Genomic DNA, 13,153 nt, shown 5'->3' with positions numbered 1-13,153 from the left:
TGTCTGAATGGGGCCTGTGAATCTGAATTGCTAAGCCACTCCCAGGTGACGCTGGTACTGCTGACGTGGGGACCACCCTCTCAGTAGGGAGGTACTCTCGTGCTCAGTCGTGTCCGACTCTTTTTGACCCCATGGACTGTGGCCCACCAGGCTCCTCTGTCCGTGCGATTTTCCAGGCAAGAATATTGGAACGGGTTGCCACTTCCTACTCCAGGAGATCTTCTGGATCCAGAGATCGAATCCTCATCTTCTGCGTCTCTGCATTGGCAGGTGGATTCTTTACCACTGCGCCACTAAGAAGACCCAGGGAGGTACTAGGACATGCTTAAATTAGGGACTTGCTGAGTACATCAGCCCTGACTCGGGCATTCAACTTTGCTGCCAGCCTAAGGAAGGCAAACAGACATGAGGACAGGCGACCTCAAGACCACTGACTTAAACAACCAAAAAAAAACCATCCCCAAGAGGCCGAGACTTTGCACCATTTTGCTGTTTATTTCAAGTTTACAGAGAAGCTTAAACATTTGTGGAAAAACACTGAAGGCTTATTTTTTAAATTCATGTACTTTTCAGTGATAAATACACAGTATTTAACTTTGTACACCTGATAAAAGGAAAATGCATAGTAGAAAGGATCAGGAATAAAACAGAAGCATCGGGCATGAAATCAACCACAGAATAGAAAAGTCAGTAGTCCCATGAAACTCAGCCTGTAAAGCTGGAGAGAAGATTGAAATCAACGACCTTGAAACCTTCCCTAGCACCTTGGAAGCGAGTGGAGGTCTTGGTTCTTCCCCCTGGTGACAAGAAGCTCCCCTTTGGAAGATGGGTGAGAGCGACAGGTGGAGCCTATGTGTCTAAATCGCACAGTTCTTCGCCTCGTCCTGAAAGGCTTGGAGGACGAGAGCCCTAGCTTACGAGAAAGGCCAGACCAGCGGGTAGACGGCCTCTCCGGCCCCAAGTGCCAGCAAGGGGCTAGATAAGGCTTTGTGGGAGCCACTGGCCAGGCTGTGGAACAGATGGGGAAGTGAAACAGGGCGGAAGAAAGATGGATAGAGAACATGTGCTTCTTCAAGGCCACAGGTGCAGGCCACTGCTTGCTTAAAAATTGGTCCCACAGATGAGCCAGTAATGGAAGAGAAGGATAGGCATCCTTTTTTGCTTACCTAGAAAAGTTGCTCATATCAGCTTCTGCCCTTTCCTGACAGAGTTGGGTTTTGGGGAAAAAAATCAATGTTTGTGCTCTAAGGAGTGTAGACAAACCCCAAGAATCTGCACTCCAAGTAGCTCTAATGCTTTTTGTTACAGCCCTCTCTGCTTATCCTTTGCTCAGTGGGGTGGTTCTTTTCCACAGCTTTCTTTGGTGTGTCTTAGTGTTTAAAAAAAAAAAAAATAGTAATGATCATGGGCCTCCCCCAACCCACCTGCCTGAACAGTTCAGTGCGGTCTGATCGCTGGCTTTCCACATGTGAAATCTTCGACGGAGAGTTTCATGGTGGGAGAAATGGCATTGCCGATGCAGTTGTGTAAACACAGGAGGAGTTCTGCAGAGGCTCTGCATGCTACCAGCCCCGCCCCTCCGGGCGAGCCCCCCACTACCAGGTCAGCATCCACATGGACTAAGACGAAGAGCCGGCTGACTTGAACCACTGCAAGGTGCTTATTGCAAACTAACCAGACCCATTTGTTCCCAGGAGGGGTGGAGCCTGTAGATTTAAACAAGCACAGGAGGAAGAAGTACTGGATTACAGAAATAAAGAAAGCAGGCCAGAGGACCCTCCATCAGATGGGTGTCCTTGGCTCTAGGAAACCAGCCTTCTCTAACTCTGTACTGCTTATAAGGTAGAAAGAAGAGTCTGGCTAAATGACAGTCAAGAGCTTACGAAGATCTGTGGAAGCTCTGTGAACACACTTGGCAGCAGACACAAGACCTGCTGCTCTGTCTCTGCAGAAAGTGCCCCTTTCAACAGGGATCAGCCAGAAGCTACAGGAGAGCTCATACTTCTGATCCTGATTACCGACACTATTTTCCTCAAGGCAGATTCCACAAAGCACTGGGAATCCCCCAGGCCAAGTCCTTCCAATTTTCCTCCCTCTTGAACTTCACAGTTACCCACACGGGACCCTGGAAGAAGTCACACTTGAACTGCAACCAAACTTCCCAATGTTAGTTGGAAGTCAAAAACGTAAACTTTTTTCTTTCTGGAATGCTGGCTACAAAAGGGGACTTCCTGTGCCAAGCTCTGGTTGCCTTGGACCCGAGGACTGCTCTAGGTTTCAAGAATCTTCTCTAAAAGGTATCCTATAGTTATTGTTTAGATCCTAACAGAGCTTTGCCAATAAGGATGATCATTTATGTCTCAGCTGAATGAAAGTACTTCTTAACTAGCCCTCCACAAACTGGATAACTGTTTGTTTCACTGACTACAACAATCAGCTACTGCTGAAAAAGAAAACAGAATCTTAGCAGCCTCTAGAATACACAGGTTATAAGCAAGCTGAGCTGCTAATATACAGGATAGATGTCATTGGCGCTAACTCTGATCATACACCTGAAGCCATGGGATAGCTCCTGGAAGCTCGAAATGATTTCTGAACTGCTCAAGAGTTCAGACTAGTTAGAAAATTGAAAGTATTTGTTGTTGTTGTTTACTCTTAAGCCATGTAATGTACATGGAAGTGTAGGATTTAATTTCACCCTGAAGTTTCTGTAATTTAACAGGAGATTGACTAGAGCCCCTTCAACTATTTAAGAAAAGTTTCAGCTCTGAGCGGCTGTCATCAACACACTCGTTCAGTCCTTGAGAGGAGATGTCCCACCATAACCACCAAATGCCCTTCTGGGAATGCAAAATCCGCACCACCCCCGCCCCCCCGCCCCCGGCAAGCTCTTATGTATCAAGCCCTTTCCGTTTTCCTGATTACAGCTCTACTCATTAAAAAGATTTATAGTCCTTCTTAGGAATAAGTTGGGTCGAATCAGGCTGCATCTACTGAGGGCTAGCCCTGTCCTGACTCCATGAATCCACATTCCAGAATGTGCCACGATTTGGGGTTTTGCACGAAGTCACACCTGCTCTTCCTCTCCCTTTCAAATGCAGCCAACTGTGGCCTCGGACCACACCACCAGAGTTTCCCACCAGTTCTTCCCGATGTTCAAACCTCACACACATTCAGTTGGTATCTCTTAACACCATTCTGAGTTCACAAGGAAGGATTTTTGGCATAAAAACGTCTTAAAAAGCAATTGTCCCCCAATGCACGAGGCTTTGGGTCTGCAACTCCTCACACCCGCCCATTCAGCCAGCCAGCGGCCAAAGTCGATGTCATGGAGTCGTCTTTTTTTTTTTTTTTTGTCCCCTTTAAAACAAGAAAGAAATCAAACAAACTAAAAACAAAACAACCAGAGATGACTGTCAAGGCTCTACACACGTGCTCGGTTTCCCGTAGGACATGCTGCTATGGAAACACAGGGCGGCGCCAGCAGAGGTGAGACGTTCATGCGCAGTCGCGGTCCGGCGCTACTCCATCACCTCGTCCGGCCGCGCAGGATGAGTGTGCTCTAGGGAGCAGGGGCCTGGGACCCCCCAACTCTCCACGCCAGGGCCGCCTTTCATGAGAGCACTTCCTCGTCCCCTACGGGGGCCGGTTCGGGGCCCTGGAGGCTGTCTTCGCTGCCTTGCTTCCTGCTCACCGAACAAAAAAACCCACATTAAGTCCTGGGCGACGCAGGCAGGGCCCTGAACCAATGTCTCTGGCAGTCCTGCACTGCCTGGACCATTATTTACTTCCGTTTTTAGAGTCTCTCCCCCTTTTTTCTTGCTTATGTGAAAGTTTCAGAGGAGACCTTGCATCCCTTTGGTAAATGGAAAACCAGCATCATGTGCCAAAAATAGCAAGGCATGTAAACTATAAACATAGATGTGAACCTATGGGCTGACACACGAAACCATAGCACAGAGCACAGGTCGTATAGGCTCCACACTTGGGCTTGTTCACAGAGAATTTAGGCATCTTTGCTTCCCCCGCTTTAGGCTCTAAGCTCTTGTGGGGCAGGAACCATACTGTCTTCAGTCTCCAGGTGTGTTTCATGGGGTACACGAGCAGGACAACCCGACTCGGCCTGGTACAAAGCCAGCCTTCAGGACATGGTTGTCAACAGAAATGTGCTGAGCACACAGGCCCAAGGGATGCCTCTGACAGAGAGAAGGGCCCTCATCTTGGCAATGTGTGACCAGAGCAGAAGAGACTAGGTTGGTGGGAAATGTCCCCATGTTCCCAAGAGGCCATACCCTGAAGTGCCCCCAGCTAGAGCTGCCTGGGGTGACGGATATGGGCCGCGTGATGGGAAATGTGAGGGAAAGTCCCTAAGGAGAGGCCCAAACCCTTTACCAACATTAAGCAAAGAATGCCTGTCCTAAGGACAGCCACTGGGCTTGCCACATAGGACTGGTATCTACTGAGTGCCTTTGGCCAGAAGGGGCACTGCCCTGTGCATCAGGCAAGGGCATGATGTCCGTACATTCCTAGGAATAAACTCCTCTTTGTTTAAAAATCACACACATTGGCTATTATGTTTCTGCCAAAGAAGAGAGGGTCAAGTCTCTTGGGAGGAGAGATGTAATTGGATATCCAGTGAGGCCCAACAGCTGTCTGCTCATACCAGCTGGTCTCACTACTGACGGGCCATGGGCCCAAGGCCTCCAAAGACTGCCTAAGCCCTCCAAAGACTGCCTAAGCCCTAAGAGCCCCAGAGTGCTGGACTACTGGGACAAGCAAAAGCATCCACCCGTGGGCTAAGGGCAAGGGCAGATAATCCCCAGGTGCTTCTGGGATGGAGATGAGGGAAGAGAGAGGCAGTAAGGTCTTTTGGGCCAATCTCAGTCTTTGCTGTCCTGTAACTTTGATCTCATTAAAAACAGAAGATGAAATAAACAGACTTGCACAAAAAAGGAAGCAAACCGTAAAACAGGTTGAGAAGAGAAGGGACAAGTATAGGCCAGCCCATTAGGCTTCAACCTGTGACCTTGTAAGGCTCACACCGTTAAGTGGGGCCACCTCAACTCGCGGCTGTAGAGATGCTTGAGAACACCGTGGCAGGGACGGAGGCAGCCTTCCCAGGCTGTCCATGATCGGTTCTGAGGGCTAACTGCCGTTTTCCCTGCTCTGGAAGAGCATAAATGATCCACAGATGGTCTTCCTACGTTACTGTATGAGCACCTGGCTCCTATGGTGGCCAAGAAATTTCATCTCGTAAGCCAACTCCTAACAAACAAATGCCGCTTGCATAGGCATCGTTCAGGGCAGCATTATTCATGCGTGACAGTCCCCAAAGTGGAAAATGTATTCATCACCGAATGAATGGAGAGACAGAATGTAGGTATATCCATACAACGGAATATGATTGAGCCATAAAAAGGAATGAAGTTCTGACACGTGCTGTACCATAGATGAACCTCAGAAACATTAGGCTGAGTGAAAGAAGCCAGACACAAAGGCCACAGACTGTATGATTCCATTGATATGAAATGTCCAGAATATGTCAATCTATAGAAACTGCAAGTAGCCTCGTGCTGGCTGGGGGATGGGGGAGTTGGGTGGTCAGAGACGAGGGTACAGAGTTTCTACTTGAGCTAATGAAAATATTCTAAAAGTGACTGTAGTGATGGTTACACAGCTCGGCAAATATATTAAACTCTATTGAGTTATATACTTTAAATGGGTGAAGTATATGGTATGTGACTTATAGCTCAACACAGCAGCTTTTGAGACTTAGAAATGATTGCCTGGAGCTCCCAACTGAGAATGAGGTGGTGAGATGGGCTCGGTGGGGAGAGTCCCAGGACTGCTATCCTGTCACAGGCACGGGGTGGGGAGTGATCATCCTGTCATCTCAGGCTTGCAGGGACAGAAATGCTCCTCTGTCCTGGGAGGTGCTAGGACAGCTAGGCTGGGCATGTGTTTGGAAGAGGATGGTGGACTGGGGGGAATAGGTCCAGATCCTCCTCCGAACCAGGGGAGCTTTCACACTCATTTGCAACAGGCTGGACGGGGACTTATTTTTTAGGTCTTAACCCATCAGAGAAGAAGGGGCAGATGCTGCAGAGCCTCAGAGGGGGAGTCCCCGAGCACAGCATGCCTGCTCTAGGCTCTGACCACCAGCTCAGATCAGGGGCGGCCTCGGCCCATGACATAGCTTCAAGGCCGTTGACGTGCACCGAGCCTAGGTGGGTGCCAGACTAGGTCTAAGACCCGAGTGAGTTCACAGGCATTCCGGGTGGAGCGCCATGCACCCGCAGCCCCAGCCCACATGCACGACCCGCCACCAGGTCCAAGCCCCTGGATGCCCCGTTTTCCTCCTGGGTCTGGAGGCCCCGGGCTGGATGGAAGGTCCGCCTGGGTGCAGATGCCCCGTGCTCTGCAGCTGCCCCCGCCCCCAGGCCCCGGCAGAGGCGAAGGCACAGGCAGGCAGGCGTTACCTTGGGCTCAGACAGGGGCTCACACTCCCTGGTTGGTTTTTTGCTGGAATCGCCAGAGGGGAGGGAAAAGGGAAGTGAGAAGGGACACTTGGCACCCACGGCATGCCTGTCCCCCAACCCCCAGAGACACTCAGACCCCGAACACCAGCTTCACAGAGCTGTTGCCAGGGTGGTCAGGAGCAGGATACTCCCCCTCACTGTGAGACGTTTTGGGGGGTGGTGGTCCCATGAGTGAGACTGGCCTTGCTCACTCTTCATAGGGCCACAATCCCACCATCAAGCATGCATTCTCTGTGGTCTAACAGCCTGATAATCAACCATTCTCCCACCCCTGTTAAAATGCATGTACCCCTGAAGAAAGATGAAAGTTCCCTGTCAGTCAAGGAGGCAGGCTGGGTCCAGGGTGGGGCAAAAACCAAAGCCAGCAGCTTTGCTCTGACTTCCCCAGAGAGCCTGGCAGGGCTGATCTGAGTCTGGACACTGCTGGGCCCAGAGATGGTGGGGCAGGACGGCCTCCAGCTCCCCACCCCAGGGATACTCACCCGAGCAGGTTTCCAGGCGCTGACAAGGAACGCTCCTCCCGCCGGCTGCCCTCAAACGGGTTCCCGAAGGAGCGTTTTCGTATCATGGTCTTCACCAGGATCTGGAAAGGAGAGGAGGAGGCTCAGCCACCTGGGTGTGGGGGGACTCCAGGCAACAGCCTCCCTCGTGCCATAGCACAAGTCTCCCATCTTTTTCTCTTCCCCTCCCCTCATTCCCACCCACCTGCACACACACACCCTGCCCCCTGCCAGTTCCCAGGACTGATTGCTGATGGCGAGCCTTTGAGAAACATCCACCCAGGATACAGGAGCCAAAGCCATCACCAAGTCTCACTGGCCCACAGCCAGAATCTTCCACAGCTCCCTGGCTGTCAACAAGATAAGGTCTAAACTCCTCAGTCCGACATCCGGAGCCTGTCACAGCCTAGTCTCAGCCTACCCGACTGCAGGAGAGCTGGAGAGCCTGTCACAGCCTAGCCTCAGCCTACCCGACTGCAGGAGAGCTGGAGAGCCTGTCACAGCCTAGTCTCAGCCTACCCGACTGCAGGAGAGCTGGAGAGCCTGTCACAGCCTAGTCTCAGCCTACCCGACTGCAGGAGAGCTGGAGAGCCTGTCACAGCCTAGCCTCAACCTACCCGACTGCAGGAGAGTTGGAGAGCCTGTCACAGCCCAGTCTCAGCCTACCCGACTGCAGGAGAGCTGGCCTGCACTGTTTGTCCAGTGTCCGTGGTACCATCCGTCTCACCTGAGCCATCGCTGGACAGGCCCTCCTGGCCCGTCAACCTGTCTCCTCTTCAAGGCAAGGCTTTTACTGGCGGTGAAAGCCGTCTACAACCACCCCAACAGGCAACCAATTACTGCTTCCCAGGTATAATCTGAGAAGGAGGGGGATCACTGCACTTTTAATTTAAATGTAATTCACACAGCTTAAAATTTACCACTTTAAAGTGTACAGTTCAATGGTTTTTAGTATATTCACATCACCACTATCTAATTTCAGAACATTTACATCACCGCCAAGAGAAACCCAGTACCCATTAGCAGCCACCCACATTCCTCCTCCCCAGTCCCTGGCAACCACCAATCCACTTTCTGTCTCTATGGGTTTGTCTTTTCTCATTTCGGATAAATGGAATCATTCAGTATGTAGCCTCTGGGGTCTGGCTTCTTTTACTCAGCAAGCATGATGTTTTCAAGGTCCACCATGCTGCATTGCTTTATTCCTTTGTATGGCCTGGTAATAATCCTTTGTGTGGATACACCACATTTTGCTTATTTGTTCATCCACTGCTGGATATTTGGACCATTTCCACTTTGGGGTTATTGTGACTAATGCTACTATGTACATCTGTGTACAAGAGTTTGTGTGGACATACTTTCCACACAAAATGTTTTCATTTCTCTTGGGTGTACACCTAGGAGTGGAATTCTCAGATCATCTGGTAACTCTCTGTGTAACACTTTATGGAGCTGCCCGACTGTCTTCTACAGCGGCTGCACCATTCTGCAGTCCCAGGAGCAATACAAAAGGGCACCAGTTCCTCGGAGTGGGGCGGGGGGGGGGTTCATTTTTGTTGAGGATGAGAAGCTTTGGTCCCAGTCTAAGGAGCTGAGGAGACATCCCAGGATACGGAGGGTGGCCCATCCACAAGTTGGTGTAATGTGAGGGCAAGAGAGGTCTGAGGTCCTGAAAGCCCTTCTAAACCTGAGAGGCACTGGGAGCCAGCCTGTCCACAGCCATGAGATGGAACTCTTTGGTGTCCCCCACCCCGCCCACCAGGAGACAGACAGGGTCTGCAGCTTGGTTGGGAAACACATGCCAGAGGAGGCAATCTTTGGGGAAAGGGTCACTATCCCTCTGTCACGTCCCTCAGCCACTGCTCAGCTTCCCTCCTCTGCCTCCCAGCCTGCCCCTCAGCGCATCCTTTTTTAAAAAAAAAGTTAATTTGGCTGCGTCGGATCTTTAGTTGTGGCTCGAGGGGTCTTCACTGCATCATGTGGGATCGTTTGTTGCAGTGCGGACTGTTTAGTTGGGGCGCTTGGGCTCCAGAGCATGTGCGCTCAGTAGTTGGAGTGCAAGGGCTTAGCTGCAGAAGCATATGGGATCTTAGTTCCCTGACCAAGGACTGAACCCATGCCCCCTGCACTGCAAGGCAGATTCTTAACCACTGGACCATCAGGGAAGTCTCTCGCCCTATCCTTTCTGAAACCCATATCTGATTCCCTCACGCCCTGACTTGGTATCTCTCACCCCTATGAGTTTGGAACTTAACCCGTTACAGGCCACAGAGCCATGGAAGGTTCATGATGCTTTTGGCTGCTGTCGTTCATGAAAGAATTTTCAAAGTGGCCTCAACACCTGTAAGGCTCTGGCCTCCCTTCCAACTAAAGTATGATGTCTCTTCAAGCTGTTTCATATACTAAGCCTCTGGACTTTAAAAAAAGATTTTCATGCTAAAAGAGTAGGGGGAAGTGTTTTTAAAAACCACTGATTTACTAAAAGGTGGAAACCACCAAATGTCCATCAACTGATGAATAGTAAAATATGCTCTACCCCTACAATGGAACACTATTTGGCCCTAAAAAGGAATGACTGGGTACAATGTGGATGAATCTTGAAAACATTATGTTGAGTTAAAGAACCAGACACAAAAGGCCACTTACTGTACGATTCCATTTATATGAAATGTCCAGAATAGGCAGGTCTATAGCAACAGTAGATGCCAGGGGTTGGGGGTGGTTGGGGAGGGAAGAGTGAGTGATTGTCAACAGGTATGGGGTTTCTCTTGGGGATGATGAAAATGTTCCAGAACTACAGACGTGATGGCTGCACAATACTATAAATGTATTAAATGCCACTGTATTGTTCACTTCAAAATGGTTAATTTTATATTACATGAATTTGACCTCAATTTAAAGAAAGAAAAGAAAAATGCTGAGATAAGAGAACGAAGGCCATACCCCTTGACAAGCACGCATGGTGCCTCACTTGCCAAGGCCCAAGCTCTGTGGTTCCTGGAACATTCAGACCCGTTTCGCTCCCCCAGTGAGCCTGGCCAGCCCTCAGGACCCAGCGGAAGGGGCTCCTACCCTGCGAAGCCTCCCAGTCCCGCCCCTCTCCCCGCTGGCCTGTCACTGTGTGGACACTCAGTGTGTGATGGCACCAGAGGGTGATTTTTTCCAGATTCATCTTCCTCAAGAGGCCAGAAGCCCTATGAGGGCTGGCACTGTCCCGTGCTCATCTCTGTAACCTCATGCCTGGCACACACAGCTGAAGCCTCCACGGCCTCCTTGTCCCCCAAAATTCAGTCTCCATGTGGGACCTTCCTCAGGCCAACACTGATCATGCCACTCCCCTGAATCAAATCCTGCAGGTGCTTCCCACACTTCTGGGACCAAGATTTAAATTTCTGCTGTGGCCTCAGGACCTGTGTGCTCTGGCCCCACCTCCTGTCCAGCCTCATGCCACCCTCCCTCCACCTCCTTTGCCCTGTTTCAGCTGCCCTGATTTTCTTAAGGTTCCTCGTGGGCCTTGCCACCTTCCAACAGAGGGTCGCTGCATTTGCTGCTCCCTTTTCAGGAACACCCCACCCTTTACCCTCTTGGCCTGAACACCCCGCCATCCTCTTAGCATACGCCTTCCAGGAGGCTTTCCCCAACCCATCACCTGGGCTGCATCCCCCCAGGAGGTTCCCCTCGCAGCCCCTCTGTTACTTGCACGTTTACTTGTTGGTTCTTTGCCCAGCATCTGCAGGCACCATCTTGGTTTTATTCACCTCTGTATTCCCCGCTCCCACCACAGGCCTGAGACACCACTCAGTGTTCCAAGAAGTGTTTCCTGAATAATCAACGCCTATTTCAGACCTCTAGGATCAGACGCCTTCTCCCAAGAATATTCACAACCAGGAACAGAAAAACCCACAGCGGGTGCTGGGAGCCCGACGTCAGCTGCCTTCCCGACCACAGGCTCAGGACATGGGTGTGGTGGGCGGACGAGAAGGAGTGGGTGTGGGTGAGTGTTCAACAGTGAAGATCATGCAGAGGCCCCTCGGGGAGGCGGAGGCGGAGGCGGAGGAGGAGGAGGAGGAGGTGGAGGTGGAGGAGGAGGATGTGAATAGATCCCCCAGGGCTCAGGTTCTAGAGGGAGAGAGAGAGTGTGTGGGGAAGCAGAGGGCGAGGTGCAAAGCTGGGAGCGAAGGAGCCAGCACTGGGGCTCCTAAGGTCACTCGAGGCTGGATGCAGTACCTGGTCCCCCCACAGAGCCCAGGGCCCTGCCTGTTGGGGCTGGTGTTAACTGAACACACCCAGGACTCCCGAGGTGGCCATGGTGAGGCAGCCCACTGGATTGCTCCCCTAGGACTGTTGCCCAACCCCTGGCCCCCTGAGGGTCTCCCTCCTGGAGTCAGACACCCTCTGGGCACAGTCTTGGCAAGTGGGTGATTCTCTGAGTCTCCAAGGTGATTCTCTAGCTCCATCTTCCTGGATCAGGTCCCAAATTTAAGGCCATAAAAGGGGATCCAGTAGTCCCTGAGCAAACACCCCCCTCTAGGAGATGGGAAGAGTCACCCCGGCAGTTGCCCACACTGCAGAGATGAGACGAGCTAAGCCGTCTGCTCTGGGGACAGGAGACCCAGTCAGGGGTAGCCCCTCTAAAGACACCGTGGCTCCAGCTCCCCCCAGGCACCTGCCCTGAGCCTTCTAAAGCTCCTCCTTCTCCCCTGGACAAGCTCTGAAAGCAGGAATTCCACAAAGGGCAGAACAATCCTTAGAGAGGGGCTACCCTGTTTAAGTAACCTGGGACCCAGCTGCAGAGAGAACTCAAGCTAGAAGATGCAGGGGCCACCTGGCCTGCTGTGTGACCAAGGCCCAGGGGCTGGGAGCTGTGGGTGAGAGGCAGACCTGGCCAATCCCTGACTCTCAGGCCCAACACCTGCTTCTCAGTTGCCTGCCCGTGTGCTGGTTCATCCCTGCCAGGCTGCCTGTGGCTCTCTGGCCCTGCTCTTGAGCAGCAGTTCATCCTGCCTTACCACAGTTGCCAGGCTGGGAATGTGTTTGACCGAATTCTCGACCTCCTCTTCGGTCACCTCGACCAGCGTGCAGTTCTCATCCTCCGATGGCAGCGGCTCCGCCCCATGCCTCGTGACCCAGGGGTGCAGCTTCAACGAAGGACAGGAGGGGTGAGGGGCCGTTGCCACTGGCTCCCAGAGACCCTGCCTGTGAGCAGAGCCAGGGAGGGGACGCGGGAGGGGAGAGCCAGTGGCCTGAGGTCAGGGATGCAAGAGAGCAGGCAAGCCAGGCAGAAGGTGGGGGTGAGCCAGGTGGGAGGAAACATGAAATAGATGGAGGGAGGGAGCCACAAGGCCAGAATGTGAGCTGGACTGGATTCTCCATCTCGCCCCGTGTCTTGGCAGAAGGGCCTGGAATTTGCCATCTGCCTTGCATGGTTGTCCGAGGAGCACCTATCACTCCTCTGCAACTCTCTCTGATGCCTGGAAGGCTCAGCTCAGAGCAGGCAGCATCCTTCCCATTTTACAGAAAGGGAAACTGAGGCTCAGGGTGGCACAGGGAGAACACTGAGAAGAACACAACTGGGAGGGGACTTCAGCAGAGGTCTGCTCCCCAACTACCTGCCCCTTGGATCCAAGCCTTTATCTGTAACATTTTGGGCTGCCCCCTCTTCAACTGCTAGTTAGCCGAGATGCCTAGTTCCCAAAGGAAATCTCTAGATTTCTGAAAGGTCCATGTGTGTGCACGTGGCTGCAAGGGATCAGTAGGGATCTTATCTAATGCTGTTCTTGCAACATAGCGGAATTGAGCAGGCGAGGGTCAGACGTAGATGGTCAAATTGCTCACTAACTTCCTCTCACATCCACTGTATTTTCTCAAAGGCATAGGAAGCGTCAAGGAAAAGACCCCAAGATTTCGGCAGCCACAATGGAGCATACAGAGACTCTGGTCTGGTCTAGGGAGGTAGAGGCCATCAATTTAAGCCAAGTGAAGCAAGTGCTAGCTGCCTGGCTGGTAGCAGATCCCACTTCCACAATCACAGTGAACACAAGTCCCAAATCCTCCCCGACCAGCTCCCAGCACCCCAGAGGCCACAGGGCATGGGAGGGCAGTGGTGCAGAAGAG

General features: G+C 51.9%; 1 protein-coding gene across 7 annotated transcripts in view; it reads right to left on the bottom strand.

Annotated features, from left to right (window-relative positions):
• Positions 1-475: 475 nt before the first annotated feature.
• Positions 476-13,153, bottom strand: part of CAMKK2 (calcium/calmodulin dependent protein kinase kinase 2) — a 52,588-nt gene continuing 39,910 nt past the window's right edge. For 2 of the 7 annotated variants that reach the window (XM_024977130.2, XM_005217776.5), the window contains exons 14-17: positions 12,049-12,177; positions 7,022-7,122; positions 6,480-6,522; positions 476-3,686 (exon numbers count right to left, since the gene is read on the bottom strand). In XM_024977130.2, coding sequence (XP_024832898.1) covers positions 3,522-3,686; positions 6,480-6,522; positions 7,022-7,122; positions 12,049-12,177 — 438 coding nt within the window. In that variant the 3' untranslated portion in view covers positions 476-3,521. The remainder of the gene's footprint in view (positions 3,687-6,479; positions 6,523-7,021; positions 7,123-12,048; positions 12,178-13,153) is intronic. The other 5 variants (NM_001075390.1, XM_024977132.2, XM_024977131.2 and 2 more) reach the window with 5 other exon arrangements.

Source organism: Bos taurus, chromosome 17, assembly GCF_002263795.3.
Source record: "Bos taurus isolate L1 Dominette 01449 registration number 42190680 breed Hereford chromosome 17, ARS-UCD2.0, whole genome shotgun sequence".
NCBI classification, from domain to species: Eukaryota; Metazoa; Chordata; class Mammalia; order Artiodactyla; family Bovidae; genus Bos; species Bos taurus.
Note: the sequence above shows the minus strand (reverse complement) of the source record. Positions and strands in the feature narration are given on the sequence as shown.